This window comes from Osmerus eperlanus, chromosome 12, assembly GCF_963692335.1.
Source record: "Osmerus eperlanus chromosome 12, fOsmEpe2.1, whole genome shotgun sequence".
Classification (NCBI taxonomy): Eukaryota; Metazoa; Chordata; class Actinopteri; order Osmeriformes; family Osmeridae; genus Osmerus; species Osmerus eperlanus.
Window position 1 is genome coordinate 9,055,558 of NC_085029.1, and position 22,055 is coordinate 9,077,612.

The window sequence follows — 22,055 nt, forward strand, 5'->3', positions numbered from 1 at the left end:
CTAACCATACCTTAATCCTAGTTGGTCCCAAATCTTCATCCCAAAACTATATTCACCCTTTCGTGTACGGTTGTATTTTTTTCTATTATTATTATGGCTGAAACAATCCTTAAAGATCACATAAACTCACAGTTTTTAAACTCACTGCTGTCAGTCTCAATATGCATGCATCAAGTCATTATTTCAGTATTAAGGAAGTTGTTTATGTGTGTGCTGTGGGGGAGGTTTAGAGAAGATTCCAGTCAAGCCTCCCATGTCTCGTAGCTCAGCACTACTCATCTTCCTGTCTCCATGTCAACCCTACTTTGCATATAGTTGCACGACAGAGTATAACAGGAAATGAGAGAGGCACATGAGAAGACCCATTTACTGGATGATAGTCGAGTCTAACTGGACTTCAGGTTCTGGTGTTATTTAGAAGAAGGGAATTGTATTATACAGGAGAAAATGAAGGAGAGTCTGAATTTGTATTTGAAGCTGAAGCCCTCTCACTGATGCCCTGACCTCCACTGAAAACAGTTGGTTCTTCTAAATTCCGAACTGAAGGTACAATCCGTCTTTAATTACGTCTTGAATGTAAATATTGAGTGTCTAATGATGAAAATAATGTCAGTGTGTGAGTTGTAATATAATATATCTGACAATAGACTTCCTCTCCAGTGATGATAGTCATATTACATGCTTACACATCATGTGTCATTGTCTATCTAGTCTCTTAATCTTTGGATCTAGGTTTTTTATCATTGTCTCTTTCAAGTTTCTCAAATACTTAACAAAACATCATGTACCATCAGTTGTTGAATCTAGTAACTGTTATGAGTACTGTAAGCACGAAAGTTCCATTTACTTGGTTTGCAGCATTGAGATGGACAGTAATTGCCATTTTCAATTGCATGAAAAAAACTTTTTTCAAGCCTTACATAACCATATTCTCTATTATAGAGTGACAAGCTTTGAGTATTGCTTCTCGTGTTAAATTTGTCATACTTGAAGTTGGAATGGGGAAGTGATTCTGCGAAGCAGGGGTCTCACAGGTCCTTTCATGGGAAACTGAGAGTGCAACACAAAGCCAGGGTGATGTTTACCTCAGGATTGTGCAAGTTTCCTGTTCTGTGGGCACAGTCTTGTTTGAGTGTATGGCAGAACATTTGCAGGTGCCTTTGCATTGTTGCAGGTTGCATGAACTGAAGTCTATATTATATTCTGGCCAGCCTGCCTTCCTTTTGTAGATAATGTCAGGCAGAAGTTAAAAATGCTGCTATAAAAATAAAAAGTGGAAGTTGGTGATAACAAGCAGATGCACATTGAATGTCACAAAGTTTACCTCTTCAACCTCTTCATTAGTTCTTCCTTCAAATAACATACCCCAAATAACTGGGGTCGGAAATTATTACTGTCATGAGTAACAGGTCGCAAACCAAACAAATTCGGATTGAATTGAATACAACCGAATCCTGTGACTCTGGCTCAGAAATGTTTTTTGATATGAAGTCAAATACATATACATCTTCCATGTAGTTCACTAAGTGTTTCCTCTATTTCCAGCTCTCCAATTACCATTCTTTTGTGCTAACTGCCTCCCACACAGACCCGACAGTGGCTGCATGGAAAAGATGAACCTTGTATTGGTGGATTATGAATTTGAGTACATTGCACGAAATGGGAGGCAGGTGTCCATTAAGCCCAATGAGAGGTACATCCTGGTTGCCAAAACCAACGAAATCTGGTGGCATGTTTGCAAGGACCTCCAGACAAAGCCCTTTTACATTCCTGTCAAGTATGTGAGAGAGCTCCCTTCAGCTGCTCAGTCAATCATAGACTCTACCGCTAAAAGCCAGACATCCTCTGACCTATTGTCTGGCGGAGAACCAGAAAATAAACCATGCACAACATCAGCTAGTACAAGGGTTCAGGCATTTACGGATGATTCTCTCACAATGTCCACGTTTGGTTGCCATGGAGAATGCAATGGCATTAAGACATCGGATCACACACAGCCTGTGCTTGGACAACTGGCATCAGCCAAATCCAGGGATGTCCAACATCATCCGAAGAGATACAGTGTGGCTGCAGGTTTCTCCTTCACTTCAGAACCTTCTGGAGTCAGTGACTCACAGCAACCCTACCTGTCACCTCATATTGTATCCAAAGACCCAAGTGAAGTTCCCCAGGTGATGTCAGTTAGCAAACCCCTTTTGATCGTGGAACTGGGAAGTTCTGAAGGGCATACGACGCAGGGAGATCCTAGTGGGCAGCCCTCCGAATACCAAGATTCAGACACCTATGAGACCATATCAGATAGAAAGACCCCAGAGTTGATGGATCTTCCACCTCCAGTGTTTCCTACATCTCTGGCTTCAACTGGAACAGAAGTGTTCCAGCAGCTGAGCGAGTTTCAAAACATTAATCCTGCCACAGTACCCCTTCCAAAAGCACAGGTAAGATTATCACAATTCGGTGCATTTCTTACATACATACCATTCACATTTTATTGATCTTAGAGTCTGTTTTTGAATACATTGAAACTTGGTCATTGTCTCTGTTGATATTATTATAATCGGGCACCAGAGGGTGCTATTTAGTCATTTTGACTCCCCTTGTTATTTTTACAACCCTATGAAAAATATGTATAAACAGTGTATATGTGTAGTACAACATATATACACATTAGTACAGTACATTAAAGATGGGGGAAACATGCAAATCCCAATAAGTTTTAACCAATCAAGTGGAAAGAGACGCTCCGATTGCACTTGTGTGATTTCCTTGTATCAATCATTTTGGTATATCAAAAGAGAGACCTCTAGTATCAGACACTCCTTGATGGATTGGGGAGAAGGTATTTGCATCCTTATTATCACCCTTTTTAAGCCACAGAAACATATAAGCCACATTTTAGCTTTAAGGGAATACTTGAATAGCTGAGTTGAATACAAAAGTTATTGGTTGTGCTAGATAAGTATGAAAACCCCTAAATATGAATTGTCCCCTTTTGTGAAGTTTTGAGAGTCTCTGGGCCAACAAAAATGTGTGTAAAAACAGTACAAGATGGAGAAAAAAAACATAAATAGAACGGGAGAGAGGGGAACTACCATCATAGCCTCCATTATGCTAGACTCACTGGTGTTTATTTACAGATTGGAGAGGTCTGATATTTTCCCTGATTCACAGAACAACCCAAATAGTTAAGGAGGAAAAGTATGAGCTGTACTTCTGTCAGGTTTTGTGTTCAGTATGGCTCAGGCAAAAAGAAGCCCCAACCATATCACATTTGGGAAACTGTTGGCGGAATCGTAAATAATATGAGGCAAAAGATGCTTTGAGTGAGGCTTGTGATCTGGATTAAAGATGTATGTCACTTGTGTGATTTAGCCTGTATGATGTGAATTGAAAGGTATGTACTTATGTATGACAGTCACTGAAAGCTACACTGTGGTTACAGTATCCGCAACATCACTTTTTAGAGATGAATACAGAGAAGTTCTTGTTAATCTAATAGACAAATTCCTAAAATTGGCATTTGAGATATCTGGACACCATGGTGGAGCGGTTCCAGCTCATCTACGTATGAATGCCCTGTCGTCCTTTTGTGCTTGCCAGGCAAGAGTGCCCCTTGAATACTGCACATAGTGCAGCTGGTGTTCTCTCAGACCGGTGGAACTTACAGAAGGCTCTAAAACAAGGCTCAGAGGGACTCGTTTGTTGGTGTGTATGGATTTTATTGTGGTCTACTTTGCACATGCAAGCACATTACAACGTTTTCTGAAAAATCCCAAACTATTTACCGTGATGTAACATTTTGGAAAACTTTCAGGCCAGTGGAACCTTGATGAGCCCAACAAAACAGGTTTTAAACAGGTTTCACCCGCTGATGCGAGTCGACACAGAAATGAAGGAGTTAATCTGAAACTTCAACCACTCCCAAACGACTGACTCCAGCTGCTACCTGGTTGCCAGAGCACCAATGACGTCGAGCATGTTATGTCTGCGCAGAGAAACAAAACCATGGCAAATGCCTTATGAAGTTTTGCTAACGAAAGCGTTGTTTTTTCACCATAGCAAAAAAATTAAAAGGGAGAAACCTGAGACCTCTACAGCTGCCTTTCACCTGTTACAAGGTAAAGTGAGTGACGTCAGGCCAAACATTTACAAACTTTATTTCGGCTAGGGCCTTATTGATATTTGAGCGATATTAGTTAGTGCTAATTTCAATTCAGTAGGGCAACTGTAGGGCATTGAAATTTACGGAAGAAGAGCACGTTAAATCATTATGTGTAATAATAATAATAAGCGTATTATTAATCTTATAACTGTATTTTAACTTACTTAAATCAGGACTTGTTACTTCCTGTTCTCTTGGGAATTTGCGGTCCTTTATTTCTTTTAACTGTCAGGATAGAGCTGAGCCTTATTTGGACGTGCCAGGACCCCTCAAGTGGAGCCCTACTTCCCTACAATGGAGGGGAGGTCTCCATGGTGATGTGTGGGGGTTTAACTGAGAGGCACAGTGTGGGTTCTACAATGTCTTTACTAGTAGTTAGCCCATATATAGGTCACTCTATCGAGTGTGCATGTACATGGCACAGTTGTTCTCTGAAGCCCCCTAGGTGTGTTTGACTCCACTAATGTCTGGCATTGGAGTTGTAATCACTGGTGATTGAACAGCCCCTAGATATGGCATCCTCAGATTTAGGCTGTTCTGGTCTTCCTGGCACTGAACACCACTGTGTATTATGACATTATTATGACATTAATGAACGGCAACTAATTGTGTTCCTTAATCCTTGACAAATCTGTAAATTGCCAAATTCCTGAGACTAATTGTGTCAGACTAAAACAGAGGTTGTACAGTGTTATACTGAGTGACACAAGACATCCATGTTTTCTGGATCCTTAATGATCTGCCATGTGCTACAAATTCCTGAGAAAGGCAAACATTTTTTAGCCCTGGAAACGTGAGTGCTGACAACAGATTGTAGTTGTTGTATTTGACTTTGAACTGGTAAATTGTTTTTCTATTAACATTATTTCTACTTCTACTAAACTAATATGCTTTTTTATTGGATTGCAAACAATTTTATAGGAGTGACATGCATCTGTTGTTTGTGCGTTCACAAATTGTCTGCATTATCCCAGTATTTAGAACTGTTTGGGTAATCCCCATACATTTCATCCAAATGCTTCAGCCAGTCCCATGTCCCCAAGAACTAACAAAGAGAAGAGAGAGGGGCCGATCTTCGTTTTGTGGTTCAACCCCTTCATATTTTGGCAAGTTTTACAATTCAGCTAACAGTGTCCGTTCTGTTCTGCCATGCTGTAATCAGACGAGGCACTAGAGAGACACGGTCCCTGCCTGGTGACATCACGTAGAGGAGCAAGCAGCTCTATGGAGTTTATAACCAAATCAGGTGCTGGGAAACTGCTCAAACAGGTCGTTTGAGAGGTTGCGGCAGTTGCAACACTGAGGCTCTCTGTTCGCGCTCTGATGGAACACGACAGTTGCATCGATTGACAGGTGAGTTGCGTGGCATGTTATCTACCTGGTTCCCCCTCAGCGCTGTGTGCGCTTCACATCTTTTGGCTGCCGTGGAATCTGTGCGGACATGGGATGTGGTGTAGCTTCATGAAGCTAGTTGCAGTAATGAATGAGAGGAGTCGAATAATCATGCTTCTGCTTGAAGGTCTATTATATTACATGTTAACTTGTCATAGGTGTAAACTTGTTCTGAGTACTTATATGTCATGTTATGCCAGGTTGCTTTGCGTTGTTTTGTCCTAAGAATGTCCGTGCCCAGTCTGACCCTGTGCTGGTCTGTGCGGTTTGACAATAAAATACTTTTAAGTACATATTAAGTATTTTACATACCATTGACAGTAGGAGGTGGAAAGCCTACATTTTTCCAAGGTGCTCGACAGGTTTGTTAGTTATCTTCTCTAGGGGGTCCCGCATGTCTCCTCGTACTTCTAATAAACCTGACAGTCTCAAGTGTATTATAAGATTATTATCATTTTGCAATGATGTCTAAGATTGGTTTTCCTTTCTGTTTTCATAAAACACTTCACACATTTAGATCCAAATAGTTTGACCCTGATCTTTTTTTGAAGGATTGGACTTTGGATGTGGTTCATGTCCTTGAAGACTGAGAGCTCTTATGGTCTGTTGATATTAGATTAGCAACTTGGGATGCAGAAAAGTATGAAAACAGAAGCCCTAGGTAAGTATGGAATAAGTAGAATACCTCTGGATGCATTCTCTGGGTATTACTCGATTCTGGGCCATGAGGAGTTATGTAATAGGGGGTGGAGCCTGACTCTTTCAATAGCCCGACTGTGTATTTTGTGGCGTGATTTGGGCCCCAATTGGCTCCCCCATTGTTTGATTGGATGGTTGCTAATGTGGTTAAGTAATCAACTAGGGTTTTGGTCTATGCAGTGGGGGATGTCTATTCCATTTCGAGTTATAGGCTTCAAAATGGAAGAAATCTATAGATTAAGATATATCTGTAATGTTTTAATTTAATCCTGTTAATTGTGTTGCAAGTGATTTAAATCGAGAAATTGTCAGGGAACTGTACATATTTGCAAACTAAGTAAGTGTGTAAGTAAGTCCTTGGTGGATAATATGACTGGTGCACTGACATGTACACAGCTAGTGTTAGAAACTAGTGGGTTAGTTTCGTACTGGGTGTCTGAGCTTGTCTTGGCACCCCAGCCTCCAGCTAGTGAGTCAGGGTGAACAGTACCTCAGGAGAGGGCTATTCATGAAAGTATGTACCTCCACCTCTTTTAATTTCAGATCCACTACTCAATAAAAAGTACCCACAGATGTTACCAGATGTAAGCATTTTAGTTTTTGGTCTTTAGTTTCACCTGTGTGTAAAGAAATCTCAACTTCAGTTCAGTTCCGTCTCTTTAGATCAATCCGGTACCCTTTAGTAACATATACCATCAGTGCTTCTGGTGTGGTAGCAATGTCCCTTTGGCACTTATTTGGTTTTCCACACTGTAGGCTTCATGTTTTGGCTGCCCGCAATGTTTGGGGCTATCTCGTTGTTATGATCAGTGACCTATGCACTTTTGTAAAGCTCTCTCTTGGAAGTCGCTTTGGATAAAAGCGTCTGCTAATTGCATAAATGTAAATTTTAAACTGAGAAACATTATTAACTGAGAAAATTCAGGACCTATTGGAAAAGGCTGGAGCAAAGGGTCAAATCTCCGTGGCCTTCTGTACCAGAATACACCACGTATGTTGTAGTAACATAAAGCCCATAGTATTCCCAGACTCATTGAATAACAAAATATTTTTTGAAAGGGACATTTTTAGGCTGTTCCAGGAACTGAATAACATGACCATGTAAAGAGGATAGACAACATGTTCACCTTTAGGCAAAAACACTCCAGCCACAGGAGCATGTATCCAAATAAACAATATGCAAAGTAGAACTCCCAACTACTTTCTTTCAAAACCCAGTTTCTGGTGACAACTATGTCACCCATTGGTTCGCATTCCAGCATGTTGAATTTATTTTCATTCTGACAGACCCACCCTTAGTTATTGTTGTAAACTTGGACATGTTGTGAGACATAGTTTCCACTTGGAAATTATTATAATAAATAACATTCAGTGAGAAAACATGTACCAAACACAAAGTGTAATCATTCCCCTTGTTTGACACCACAGTTCATGATCAGATGCATTAGAACACTGTCACAGCAAATGAGAAAAACAGGCTATTTTGCAATCTAGTCAACAGGGAAATTGCGTTTTCCCACAACCTGTAGTTAACGCCTACCAAAGTGCCATTTCCATGAGGCTCTATGAAAGGTCAGACTGTTCAAGGGTTAGTTACGTTTTCAGAGCCAGAAGGGTACAGCATCTGGAAGGAAGAGATGGTTGAGCAATGATCCACTCTCAAAGCTTCCTGTCTGAGGCATTTACCAACTCTGCTGTTTGAAGCCCAGCGAACCTTTGCTCATAATAGTCTTTACTGTAAAATGTACTTCCACGTTGTGTACCTTTTTTATTGTCTTTGTGAATTTGAGCAGTGAGGATTAACAGGTAAATGGATTGCATCAACATTTTTGTGATATGTTTTTATAGATTCTTTTGGACATTTGCAATTGTGTTACATCATCATCCTTCCTTATCCGAAATGAGCAAAACAGTGCTGTAGCAATATGCAGTAGCAGTTCTACAGAATTAAACAGATTTAACAATCATTCTGGTAATTTGATGAAGTTGTCATTTTACTGACACACACACACAAATGCTTGATATTGTATATTTGTATATTTGACTATTTAACTTGACTATGACTTTCATACAATCGATTATGGAAATCTATGGCCATTATATGCATCTTGCTCTGCCACAGCTTCCTTGCTAGTTAATTTATCACTCAAGTAAATGTTCTTTGAAACATCGATGTCGAATTTTACTTTTTCATTTTTGTCAAGGCAGACAGGAAGTAGGAGGAAATGACCTGTACGCAAAATTGTTTTCTCCTCCCCGTCTCATGCTTTCTCACTCTCTTTCTTACACATACACACGCGCGCACACACACACACACACACACACACAACCCTTGTCAATGTAACCAAGTAGGCAGTTCTCCTTTCTGAGTTTCTGCATCTGTCCTTAGCTGCCAGCAGCCGCAGCTGCTGTTTGAGAGGATGTGCTGCTGAAGGGGTATTGTGTGTGCTAGGATGTGTCGGCTTGCCTTATCTTTAGACAGTAAACCCAGCTTAGTATGTTGGGCAGTGCAGCTGTTTTCTAGTTAGCTATATGGCTATAATTGGAATTACATCAACATGGTGGATCTCTACTCCAAAATCCGGCCCGGTTTTGGCTCAAGGAGGGAAATGACTCTGCCAGTGGCAACTCAGGTAGATCCACAACTATTCTTGTGCTTAGCTGTAAATAGGACAGTGTGCATGATGAGAATACAGGTTATACATCGATAGTTGGACAACTGTGGTCTTTTGTGCCTAGTTTTGTTCACACTTGTAGCTTCCTGCTTGGCCATACACGGATATTAACTCAGCTGTAGAGTGTGTGGCTGCATTAACTGAAGCGTGATCATTACAAGCAGCACACACCTCAGTGGGTATTAGACGAGCTTAAACCGTAAAACGTCTCCTTGTGGCTCATTGACGTTGGTATTCCTCCATGTGAAATCCGCTTCTTTTCGAGTTCTCCCTGGTGGTTTGTGTGTGGTCCCTTTGGTGAGTCTCTCCAGGGGCGTTCAACCTACATCTACTCGAACGAAATGCGAGTTACATTTACATTTTACATTTAGTCATTTAGCAGACGCTCTTATCCAGAGCGACTTACAGTAAGTACAGGGACATCCTCCCCTAGGCAAGTAGGGTGAAGTGCCTTGCCCAAGGACACAACGTCATTTGACACGGCCGGGAACCGAACTGGCAACCTTCAGATTACTAGCCCGATTCCCTCACCGCTCAGCCACCTGACTCCCAGTTGGATTTATTGATCTCCATCATGCTCTAGTCTCTCTTGTCTTTACAATAAAGCCATTGCCGGGGTCAGTTGTCTGGTCGTGTGCATTGATTACCATGGAGCGATGATCAGGCATTAGCTACGACGATCATGATCACGGATGACCATAAAGGACATATGTCTCTCTCAGAGTGGCTCATGCTCTCAACCACCACACCCACAGCGCATTGTTAAATATAACCTGGCTGCTGTGGAGTGGTGAGAAGACCTACATGAAGGTAGTGTTCTTCAGAGTGAGAGAGAGGCAGTAGCGTCTGTCTCCCAGTGCACAGGATGGCTGGATATGCAGGGCTGTCGGTTATATGTCCCAGGAGTCTTCAATTCAGACGGAAAAGCCGTTTTGGGATGCAGGTACGATTCAATGTTTTGCTTCTGGGACATTAGGAATCCATCTATTTTTAAAAATGCGGTGACCAAGTGTATCACAGTTGTACCACACTTTTTAGAGTTCTCTGAGCGTGTTTTATGTGGTGAAAGTAACAGGGAATCAAGAAAGGATTGTTATAATGAGATCATATTGCAGTTGAAGAAAGCTAGTGTTGCTGTAAGGCTCTGTGTATTTGAAGACTGCAGTGTTTTAAAGTTCCTTTGTGCAATTTTAGAAATAATCCTTGCCCTTTTGACTATACTCATCTCGATATTGTGGCATCAGTAACATTCAGTTACAACAGTTAACAACAGTTAGTAACACAAGTGTCAACCACCAACGGCCAATAGGAGTGTGGGCGATGTTTGTAAAAGTAGGAGGAACCTGTCTGTGGTCGGGAGTGCAAGCATAAATAAAAAAAGCTTTAGGTAACTTCCTGTGCTAACAGTGTTCTGGAAGAAAGACTCTATTACTCTTTCTGATATGTATATATATATGTGTAAACTATTTATATATATATATATATATATATAAATATATAGTACATGAAGTAACTACTTCTACTGTACCTACCCTTGAACTGAGTGGTGACACAAAAAAGTATTTCTGCTTTGAGGCCTGACTCGTTTGGTGCATATCAGCATTCTTTCAACCTGCATTGGTCTTGGAAGCAGTGGTCACACTATCCACAGTACTTGCTGACTCGCATCTGAAACCCGATGTCTCTGGTTGTTCCAAAGTCGGACGATGACAGTGCCAACGACGCCGTGTACGCCAATGTAGCAGCCCTCCGCCAGAGCATCTCCGAGTCCCCTCCTTGCTCTCCGTATCTGGATCCAGAGGGATGGGAGGTCCATACTGACCAAGAGAGCGGACAGGAGTACTACTACCACCCCGCCACGGGGCGCACCACCTGGGACAACCCCTTAGACCCCCCCATGGACCCTGAAGCACCGATGGAGGACCTCGTTTCGCTCTCGCTTTCCCAGTCCCCCGGCCTGTCTTCCATCGCTGCCTCCCCCCCTGTTGCCTGGGCGTCAGACTGGGAGCAGTTGGTGGATGAGACCAGCGGCCGTCTGTACTTCTACAACCCAGCGTCGGGAGCAACATCTTGGGAGCCCCCGGAGCAGCTGAGCCCGTCTCCCCCTCCGATGGAGCCTCTGGGTGGGAACACGCCACGAGAGGACATGCCGGTAAGGGCTGGATGCTCCACTTACTGCCGCTTCGGCTCCTAATTTAGTTTCCACCCAGGGGAGGTCTGTAAATACGACACTCTTATGGTGTGCTCTTAATGGATTGAAATCCCTTGCACCTACATAGCTGTCTGAGCCCATCATTAACAATGCACTTGCCTCATTCTTTGTGGTTTCACAATGCCCCCGATCGTGATTTAAATGACACAATGTCGACGTCCAATTGATACTTGCACGTGTCCAACCCTGCAAGTTTTCTGCAAATATGAGTAGCTTTGACACGCAGTCTGATGTCTAGGTATGCTAGTATCCACCACTTCCGCCATGTGTATTTATATGGATGTGACTTTGTGCTCACACACGTGTGTGTGTGTATATATGTGTCCATGCACACCCCGTGTGTGGGTTTGTGTCTCTCTCTCTCTCCAGCCTCCCTTACCAGTAGAAGATTACCCAGCGGAGGAGTACTCCTCATCAGCAGACTATGCCGAGGTCCAGCACGAGCCCTCGTCTCCAGTCAACTTCTCCCCGGACTACGCCCTCAACCCTGTGGCCCGGGCGCCCCTCCCCAGGGCCAATCTGGACCGGAGTGCCCCACCGGGTTGGAGCCTCCTGGTGGAACCTGATGGAACGTGGGTGTTTACTTGTGAACACTCCCAAGAGCAGGTACTTGGAGCTGGTCAGAGAGGCCAGTCTGGGTACATGGTTTTAGCGAGTAGTGGGTTGTGACGTGGCGTTCTAGTCCTGTCTGTGTTGAAAACGAGCTGGAAGCCACGCTTTGCTGTTGACAATTAAGCTGTATGTTATGAGGTTGTTACAAACATGAACAGACAATACTTAATGTTTCTACGTAACTACATTTCAAAGAGGTTTCCTCCGCCCCTTAGGCAAAAACTTATTGAGGCTGAGTAAGACATGTTTTGTATTGTGTGGTTTGCGACAGTGGATCAAGTCATTGGATGACCGAGGGAAGACCTACTACTACCTTAAAGATGGTTCCAGATCCCAGTGGAACCTGCCTGAGGTACGGACAACCTCTGCTACTGCTGAATGTGCGAGACACTGGATGTGCAGCTCTATCTACTGCTACATAAGCATGACCCCTCTGTTTAGCTGACTTCCTCCTCCACAGTGTGACAGCCAGATTACTTGCACTTCTTTTACTAGTATCAAGCTGTTAAGGTAGCATTTCCTGTATGAAAGACACTGACCCTATTGTTAGACTTTTAGATCAAAGCTCTTTGTTAATCCAGTTTCAGTCACCCCTTATGATTTGACCCTCTTAGGCCCCTGTAGCTTCAGGCCATTCCAATGTGGGGAATGGCGTCGAGGTGAACTGGAGACACACCATGTGCCCTGCTCAGCTCAGCAGAGCCCAGGAGGATGGGGTGAGTGCTGCATTTCAGTATCCATGTGCATATACACACACACACACCTCATCAGATCTGTGTTAATATGATGTGGTAAATCTTTTATCAGATTGAATGTTCACTGTTTGTGTATAAACTGGTCCACTGTAGACCAAATCTACTTACGGGTACAAATAAAGTAACCTGAACTTGAACCTGATGTGGTAGGGTGGGGTGGGGGTATAATGAGTGACGGTTCTGCAGCATCTGGCTGTAACCAGAGGGGTTTGTCAGGCAGAAAGGAGAGCCTGGGAGCCAGTCTAGAATACCTGACAGCTCTCATATTGAGGCTCCTGGTTCCAAAAACAAGAAATAGAAGCAACTCAGGCATTTTCAGTTAGGGTTCTCTTTTAACCCTTTGTTGTTGTGAAAAAACATATCCTAGCCTGCATGCAAAGTCTAGTTGGTTTTGCATTCATGATTGTATCACATGTCATATTTGTGGCCAAGAGAACTATCGTGTACATAATTTTTTTATTTGACTGGGTACGAATACAAATAATGACCGCACTCAACTATGTCTCCCGTTTTTTCGAGCAGAAGTTCTTCTTCCCAACACACAGGAGGAACGCCTCGGACCTCGACAGTGAGGGTTCCAGCGCCAGCAACTCCCCAGAGACTCAGCATCACGTGAGTGCCCGGTCTCCTGATACTGATTACACTGGATCAGCCCCAGAGCTGAAAATGACAGCTCTGTTCCAGCACTGTCTGTGATGAAGGCCCAGAATACTGTGTGTGAACTGTCCTGTGCCTCTTTCAATGGTGTTCTGTGTCTCTCTCTCTCTCTCTCTCTCTCTCTCTCTCTCTCTCTCTCTCTCTCTGAAGGTCTGGAGAAACCCTTACTGTTTGACCCCAACGTTCTTGCAGAACACTGTTAGTTTTTAATGTTTAGAACACCAACCTGATAGATACATGGTTCATGTTATCTATGGGGTTGATAAGTACAATATATAGTGAGACAAGGCTGCTCATGTGAATTCACAGGCTGATATTGTATTCCTCTATGAAGTGTGTGCACTTCTGGTATGTTTGCTTTGGGGCTGAGTCAGTGCAAATCAAATATCCCCTGGCCAACAGTATATTTCCTGGTGTGGGATTTTCCCTGTTGAGCCTTGTGTCGCAAAAAGGACATCCCGTTCTGTGAAACATTCACAGCGTTGTTAAGTATCAATTGAATTTAGAAAGAAAACATTACGTTTTTATGGTATGCGGCTGTACATGGCTGCACAAAACTGTACACGTCTACAATCATACGTTAATAGATCGGACCACACAAAATCCTTCCATGTTGTGATTTGTCAAACACTGTCCTTGTGTGGTCCATTGGGTGTATTGTAAAATATCTTGGCGCGTTTACCGGAAACTTGCTTAGCTTTTCTTAACCGTTACGCTAAGAGGAGCATGCGTTACCTTAAGTAAAGGTATTCTAAAGAAAACATGCTGAAAACAAGCTTGTATTTGGATCCTTTTCTTTAGGTGCAGAATTTAGAAAAAGCTGGCATCCTCAACAAAACAAAAGTGTCCGAGAACGGCAAAAGAGTAAGGTAATTCGGACCTCATCCCTTCACTTGGCACATGACAGCCATGGAATTCTTCCTACTTATTCAAACACAAGGCCCAGTTTGTCCTTCATGTCCCCGTGGCTCTCTAAATCATCATGGTTTCCATACATACTCATGTGGCCTCTAGGACCTTCCTGCCAAAGTAAATTCCTTGTCTGAGCAAACTTTCATGGCGATTAAAACCCTTTCTGATTCTGATTCAGGAAGAACTGGGCCCAGTGTTGGACTGTTCTGCACGGAGGAGTTCTAACATTTCACAAAGACCCAAAGTCTGCAGCTCCGGTAGCTCTGGTAGGGACTCCACCTGCACTGATCACCAAGGCAACTCACTCACCTGACTGCATTTGTGGACTGTACATTCCGCCATATGTAAACGCCATATGTAAAAGTGAACATTTCTGAGGGGAGGAATGAGGATTGCACCATTTACTTGCACCCTAGTTTCAAAGTGGATCGACTAAAAGCCTATGTATAATCATTCATATTGTCATACTTGACTTGTAGAATTCTATGCCTTTGGTGTATGTTTGTACAATGCAATGTACCATTGACAAACCTTCAGAGTCTAACAAAACAGCCAGTGCTTTGTTCAAATGTTTTCTTTGGAATTCATTGCTGTCAGTTTTATATTATATAACAACCATGCTTTTCTCAACAGAATAAAATCAATCAGATTGTCCCAGAGGTCACAGTGGAGCTTCGAGGGGCTGTGATTGGCTGGGCCCCCAAGGACAAATCCAGCAAAAAGAATGTTTTAGAGGTGTGAAGAATGTGTTACTATTGCATGCAGTGTGTAAGCACCTTTCCTATGGGTTAAAGTACCTTAGGTTTGAGTTTTCTTTTATTGTTACAGTGCATGTCATGCTATGTTATTTTGAGAGATTAAGTCTGGAACTAAAAACGTGTTCCCAAGTTGGAAGAATACATATTAGATTATATATGTTTCATTTCTACAGCTGAAAAGCCGAAACGGTGTTGAGTTCCTGATCCAGTATGACACAGAGAGCATCATCAGTGACTGGCACAAAGTTCTTGGCGACACCATCCGACAGCTGGTAAGTCCCTTGAATTGACTGCGCGCGTGGCAATGTACAGCATGCTGACACCAAAGCCAAAACGCGATACTTTCATGCTTTTAAAGATGGCATCCACCAAGTGAAAAAGCCTCTCTCATCATTGAAAGCTGTCCACTGTACCGATGAGCTGGGTACCATTGTTTACCTTTGTTCATTTTGCATCAGGAGCAACAAGAGCAGCACTCGGAGGAGGAGGAAGGGGAAGCCAGCGAGAAGTCGTCCAGCACGGACAGAGAGGACCGATCCCCGGGCGCCCTGGACAAGAGGAGGATGTGTAAGTAAGAGCCTCGAGGTCTCGCCCACGGCCCCCGGGAAAATGAACCACAGCGTGTCGGTAATGTTTGGAGAACTCATCCTCTCCATCCTCTCTCCCCAGCCAAGTCTGTTGAGGTCAGGGACCACGGCGAGACGGACCAGAAGAAGGTGCGCACCAAGCTGATCAAGTTCCTCATGAAACGGCCCACGCTGCAGTCTGTCAAGGAGAAAGGATACTTCCGAGGTGTGCCGACAGCCCTCTCTGCTGTGCACCAGGCACCAGTTGCCTTTTGTGGTTCTGCAATGACATTTCAAAATGAATTCCAAGAGGTTCTTTTAAACCCTGTAAATGTATGTTGTTTTGGTCCTCATATACTAACAAAAATACTGTTTTCACCCCCCCCCCCCCACACCCCCCCCCCCACCACCCCTGCCTCAGACAACGTGTTTGGATGTCATCTGGCTACACTCTGCGCTCAGGAACGGAATACTGTTCCCAGCTTTGTTGAGAAATGCATCAGGGCAGTTGAGAGGAGAGGTACATTCATAGTTTATTATTGGGAGTCAGGTGGCTGAGCGGTGAGGGAAGCGGGCTAGTAATCCGAAGGTTGCCAGTTCGATTCCCGGTCATGCCAACTGATGCTGTGTCCTTGGGCAAGGCACTTCACCCTACTTGCCTCGAGGGGAATGTCCCTGTACTTACTGTAAGTCGCTCTGGATAAGAGCGTCTGCTAAAAAAATGACTAAATGTATTACTCATCCAAATAAAATGTCCCTTGACGCTGTAAAACATGCAGTAATGGAGTACTCTGAGAATCTGAGCACTCTGCTGGTGGATGTATTGACAGGTTTGGACATCGATGGAATCTACAGGGTCAGTGGAAACCTGGCTGTCATCCAGAAACTACGCTTCAAGGCAGATCACGGTGATGCCACACTCAGTGCCATCTAAACACAAACATTTATTAACGTAACAGATGCTTTTACCCAAAGAAATTAACAAAAAAAAGCATAAAGCAAGGACAGCAACTAATCAAAGACCAGAAGTGCATCGTTCAAACAGTATTACCATGGTTAGGAACAGGAACAGTCTGACAGTATGTGCTTTAAATACAATGCATCTACAATAGAATCTAAAAATGAGCATACTCTGATATGTCACGTTAGCTGTCTGATTATGTTCATTGTGCCAATGGTCCCCCTCAACTCTTTGACAGTTGTTGATGTGTTTCTGCTGTGCAGAGGAGCTGGACCTGGAGGACGGCCAGTGGGAGGACATCCACGTCATCACAGGGGCCCTCAAGTTGTTCTTCCGGGAGCTTCCTGAGCCCCTGTTCCCCTACAGCCACTTCAACAGCTTCATCGCAGCCATCAGTAAGCAGCGAGTCATCACCTCAGTGTTCTTACTGACACATCCTGGTCATAGTCTTACGGTGACCAACGACCAACATTGTTGGCCGTTCTGGTCGTGAATCAGTTACTACTAATGTGACATGCAAATCATTTGGCAAAGCGTACGACAAAACATGTGTAACCTTGCATATTTCTCTTTCCCGTTTCAGGAACCGCTGATTATAACTTGAAAGTGTCTTATATGTGTGATCTCGTCAAGTCTCTTCCTCCAGCCAACCATGACACCATGGAAATTCTGTTTGGACATTTACGGAAGTATGTCCTGTACATAATTCTCACATCCTAATAACGATATGTAAATACTAGTTGAACCACTCTTCTTACATGTTAAAGATAGGAAATTGAGAACACTATAGGTGCAACTAGGATGATCCAGCCTAATGGATGTGTGGTCCAACTCCGGTTTGTCATTTCCAGGGTGATCGAGTTTGGGGAAGAGAACAGGATGACTGTGCAGAACGTGGCCATCGTATTTGGACCCACACTGCTAAGGCCTGAGATGGAGTCAGCCAACATCACCATGCACATGGTGTTCCAGAACCAGATCGTGGAGCTCATCCTGAACAAATACGAGCAGATCTTCTACTCAAGCTAACCGAATCAGACGCTCCCCTCAGAGGCAGGATCACACAACAAAGCTCGCATTGCAAGGATCAGAAAGCACAGATTGTACACAGGAGATGTAGTCTGAGTGAGCTAGCTAGCCACAGTAGGGAGGACTCTCAGATTTCTGTCACATCCTGCTGTTGAAGCGGCAGTGTGACTTACTGCAGTTTAACGTGTTTGAATGCCTTCTTGTAGATCTTGACTATCATTTAGATTACATTCACATTACAATTGTTAGATATCATCCTAACCTCTCTCGCCAGAAAGGCAGACCTGGATTTATCATTCCTGGTATATTTTATAAACGATAAAATAAGTATTTGAATGTTTATGTTTTGTTAAATACATTGACACAATGAAGTTCTGTGTTCATGCAAATGTTTGACTCCGTTTTAAGATTAACCACACTGCCTGTTACTGTAATATAGAATTGTGCAAAAGAGAATAATACCAACAACCTGCTGTGAGTTAGACATGTGACATCCTTGTACAGTTTACAAAGACGGCACTTTTCCAAGAGGCACATTTTGTGGCAATAATGAATGAAATTTATCTCTGTAATATTTCTTCTTAGCATTAATAGTCTAGACCCTAACAACAAGACCAAAATGAAGGTGGTTGGTTCTGAGATTATGACCTGTACATAGAAATAGATAGCATATATTTATGCTGTATATTACTGAAAAGTACATCCTTTAATAAAATAACTTTGTAAAAATGTAATTTCACTCTGTGTTGGGAAGTTGTACTTTTAGTAGGCTACTACTGACCAGTCAACAGTTATTTATTCTTTAAGGTTTTCAAGTAGAAAGTTGAATTCCAATATTTCCAATGCGACAATTTAGGCAAACTACATCCATTCAAGCTTAACATTTAATCATAGCTGGCATTTTTTATTATTAGATAAATTGAAATTGTCATTGAAAATACATTGAACAAACATGTTGTCATAATCCCAGTGTTTGACTCCTAAACCTAGATAATTACAAAGGCATTAATTTAACTTGTTACAGTAAATTCAATTAGACTTATTTAAAAACACTGACAGGGACAATTCTTGCCTCGATCTTCGCCAACAAACACACACGTTGCTCATTCCACTCTGTAAGACATCAGACTAGATCCTAAATGTATTCCCATCTGAAATGGACAGTAATCATATTTTTTTTACAGGAAAATAATACGTTTATAGGGCAGCTCTTGTCTTTCATTTGCGTCGAAAGTGGACACTTTCAGAGAGCATAGGATTGGGGGAACTATTTGGATGTTGTACTTCCGGAAACCGTCAGCTGTCAACATTTTGCAATGAGTTTTGAGTGGCCCTGGCAATATAATTTCCCACCGTTTTTTACGTAAGTCATGGCTTTTTCACATCTACAAATGCTATTGTACTTAGAGTACTTAACGTTTTCATACAGTGTGCTGAAATAGTTTAGAACAATCTACTTACAAGCTGGTTTGATTGCTAGCTAGCCAACTGTCCCGCTAGGGAAATTGATGTCTGTAGCTATAGGTAACTGCTTAGCTACCTCTTGCTAATAAACTTTGAATATTTCCAAAGTTCCATATTACTGTGTGTTGACAGGTTACAGCCCAATGTTGACACAAGACAGAAACAACTTGCGGCATGGTGTTCCCTTGCACTGTCCTATTGCCGTCATCACAAGGTCTATACATTGGACGTCATGGAAGCCCAGGAGAGCCCTGTGTTCAACAACAAGAAAATAGAAAGTATCCTTATTGCTATACCTGAATGTTCAATATTTTAATAATACATTCTTTTTAATAAGGCTTTCTTAGCTTTCCAGAGTCTTTGTACAACGGAAGCTATCATCAAGTAGTCAAACTCAGTCGTACTTCTTTGTCAGGCAAGTTACTATGCATTAAACTTAATTTAGACCATAAATAAAGTGGAAATTATGGACAGTGTGTATATTTCTATCAGCATTATACCTTAACTGGGTATTTAGGAAAACTGTCAACGGAAGCCATTCAAGTTATATTTGAGGAATTGAGAAAAAAAGGTAACAAGACTTATTAAAACATTTTTTGTCAGGCGCAGGTTTTGCCAGCATTTTTTAGTATGTGTATAAATATACATGTAATACATGCAATTAAAATATATATAGTTGTGATTGTCTTCACAACAACATTGCCATTATGTTGAACTTGTATCTAAAGGCAACCTGGAATGGTTGGACAAGAATAAGACACGATGTCTGGTCATGTGGAGGCGACCAGAGGAATGGGGCAAGCTGATATACCAGTGGGTGAGTGTACTGTATATCTCCCTACTTTGAATACTGAAGGCTTTTCAACTTTTTTCTGTACTGCAGTTTCTTCATATACACGATTAGTGACAACTAGTTATAAACATGCGTTTACTCATTTTGTCTATCAATGTGGTTGATTTAGCTCAGCAAGATATATAATGTTTTCATCCTAATTGTGAAAATAGTACAGTATAGATATACAGTCCAGTATATTTAAAGAGATCAAATATTCACAGTATTCATAAATATGTATACATAAACAGTATATATGTTAGTTTGTTTTTTACAATTACAAAGAAAACAATGCTCTAGTTGTTAGAAACAGTAAATTGGAATGTAGTTTAAGTATAATTCTTGTAATTAAAGTGTACTTCTCTGTAGCATCGGTTCCTCTGTTAAAACATTGATGACACAACGAGAACCTTTCATCCTCTCTTTACATTTGACCAGGTCTCTAAAAGCGGTATGGTCAACTCAGTGTTTACACTCTACGAGCTGTGCAACGGCGAGGATACGGAAAGCGAAGGTATGGAAACATCGAACATTGTGTGGATGTGTATGGTAAACAAACAGAAAGGTATAGGACAGGCACCAGCTGGCTTGTGTTTGGAGTATCAAAAAACAAAGGCATTTGCACATACTTCTTTCTAAATACATGTCATTATCGTCATCAGAGTTCCATGGTCTAGAAGAGTGGATGCTTCTGCGGTCACTGCAGGCCCTGCAGACAGACGGCAAGGCAGAGATCATCACTATAGATGACGGGAAGGGAGTCAAGTTCTTCTGAGAGACTAATGGAGTGAAATGTTGGCTTAAGCTTGGAAAACTTATTATAATAGGCTGTACATGTGTGCTGTTTCAGTTTGTCTCTGGAACCTCAGCATCCAGTGTTTGGTTATAGTCATTGTCTGGTTAGAAAGTTGCCTTGTTTGGTTTACCCGAATGTTGAGCCTTTTGTTATTAGAAGGGAACCAATTCCATCTTATACTTAATAAGTAAAAGTTTGCTTTAGGCATCTGATGCCCATCATTCAAGGGATTCACATCCATTCTTTCTAGGTTTTCTTTGAGAAAAAATACCTCTCCCTCAATCCTTAACTTTGACTTGATACACTTTCTGTTTTGTACATATGACTATGTTTTATTCTTTTGTTTTCTCTGAATTAACAAGTCCACCTGATAACATGTAGTGTGCATACCTCTCTGCTGTATGGGTGTTCCTCTTTACCACTTGAAATCCCAAAGAAAACCTCAGAAATGACATCCTAGAGACACTGTGTGGGTTTGAAATGCTTCTTAAAGAGAAATCATGGTTTAGTTCAACTGTAATTGTGGTGGTGGACCTCTTCTTACAGTACCTGTGACACTCCTGTCATTCTGTCTCTCTGTATTCAACCTCCTTTTTTTACCAGTGAAAAAAGAATAAACAGGGAGAGAAATTTGCTACCTATTTTGTCTTTTCCTTTTGAGTACTTGAACAGCCTTTATGCAGTTTGAGTCCATTTGGAAAAAATGGACTCCCAATTGTGTTATTCCGTATTCAGTTGTATGCTTGTTTACCAACATAATGTAGTTGTGGTCCATTGGACACATTGCAGTCTTGTGTAAATGCCTCAGTTCTGTTCAGACAGTTCAATCGATGTATGATGGGCGATGGGAAGACAGTAGGAGAGAGATGCAGTAGCAGTATTAGTAGTGCCTCTTTTCTTAGAATCCCCAGGCATGCTATTTGGGATAATGGTGTGTGACCTAGTTACAGCAGCTGGGCGAATGAGGTTCATACGCAAACCTGGATAATGAGCTGCTAGTTTACTAACTAATCATGTGGTACGATGAGCTGATAGTTTACACACTAAACATGTGGCACGTCTTTGCAGGGCTAGTGCAGCCAGCTGATAACTGGCAGTGAGTATGTCTCGGTGACAGGTGGGGCTGACTGTGGCCTTGGAGATAACAAGCATTCTGCGTCAGTTTGTGGCAGAAAAGTGCCCTCTAGAGGTCCCCACTTTGCTGCCTTGACCTCTGCACAAGAATGTCTAACGCTACGTACCTAGAGCAGGCACTGCCCTCTTCAATTACAGCATTGCATAAGGACTAATATATTACAAAACATGAACACAAATGTAGAATTTTCATAAAAATACTGGCATTTCACTTGTTTTTGCCAATACATCAATTTCAGATTGTGCCGGACTGAACAATGATAGAACATGGGAAATATCCAGTTTATGTTTTTATGGGAAATTGTGTTGTGTCCCTGTGACATTATCTTCCCTGATGGATTATTTCCACAGTTGTGTTTCATTGGTTACGCACATTATTATGGCTGCTAAAGAACACTAAGTACCTACCTATCTACACTATGTTAAGTGTCGATGGGCA

The 22,055-nt window shown here is 42.1% G+C and overlaps 2 protein-coding genes across 7 annotated transcripts; both read left to right on the forward strand.

The window, feature by feature from the left end:
- Positions 1 to 343: 343 nt before the first annotated feature.
- Positions 344 to 18,123, forward strand: arhgap27 (Rho GTPase activating protein 27). 6 transcript variants are annotated; one of them, XM_062474577.1, is made up of 18 exons: positions 344 to 546; positions 1,589 to 2,438; positions 10,628 to 11,080; positions 11,510 to 11,746; positions 12,024 to 12,104; positions 12,367 to 12,468; positions 13,027 to 13,119; positions 13,966 to 14,033; positions 14,255 to 14,342; positions 14,710 to 14,811; positions 15,008 to 15,106; positions 15,293 to 15,401; positions 15,504 to 15,626; positions 15,822 to 15,920; positions 16,231 to 16,308; positions 16,625 to 16,756; positions 16,945 to 17,050; positions 17,213 to 18,123. In XM_062474577.1, the coding sequence occupies exons 2-18, from the start codon at positions 1,605 to 1,607 to the stop codon at positions 17,388 to 17,390; spliced, it is 2,982 nt and encodes a 993-aa protein (XP_062330561.1). In that variant the 5' UTR covers positions 344 to 546; positions 1,589 to 1,604; the 3' UTR covers positions 17,391 to 18,123. The 6 variants fall into 6 exon arrangements, with proteins under 6 accessions (XP_062330561.1, XP_062330562.1, XP_062330566.1 ...); XM_062474578.1 differs by having other exon boundaries at positions 13,030 to 13,119; XM_062474582.1 differs by lacking the exons at positions 344 to 546; positions 1,589 to 2,438 and adding an exon at positions 3,621 to 3,705.
- A 494-nt stretch (positions 18,124 to 18,617) lies between these two features.
- Positions 18,618 to 21,121, forward strand: vps25 (vacuolar protein sorting 25 homolog). The gene is made up of 6 exons (XM_062475508.1): positions 18,618 to 18,753; positions 18,987 to 19,132; positions 19,372 to 19,425; positions 19,583 to 19,671; positions 20,125 to 20,200; positions 20,349 to 21,121. Exons 1-6 carry the CDS (start codon positions 18,707 to 18,709, stop codon positions 20,459 to 20,461), a joined length of 525 nt encoding a protein of 174 aa, XP_062331492.1. The 5' UTR covers positions 18,618 to 18,706; the 3' UTR covers positions 20,462 to 21,121.
- Positions 21,122 to 22,055: the final 934 nt, after the last annotated feature.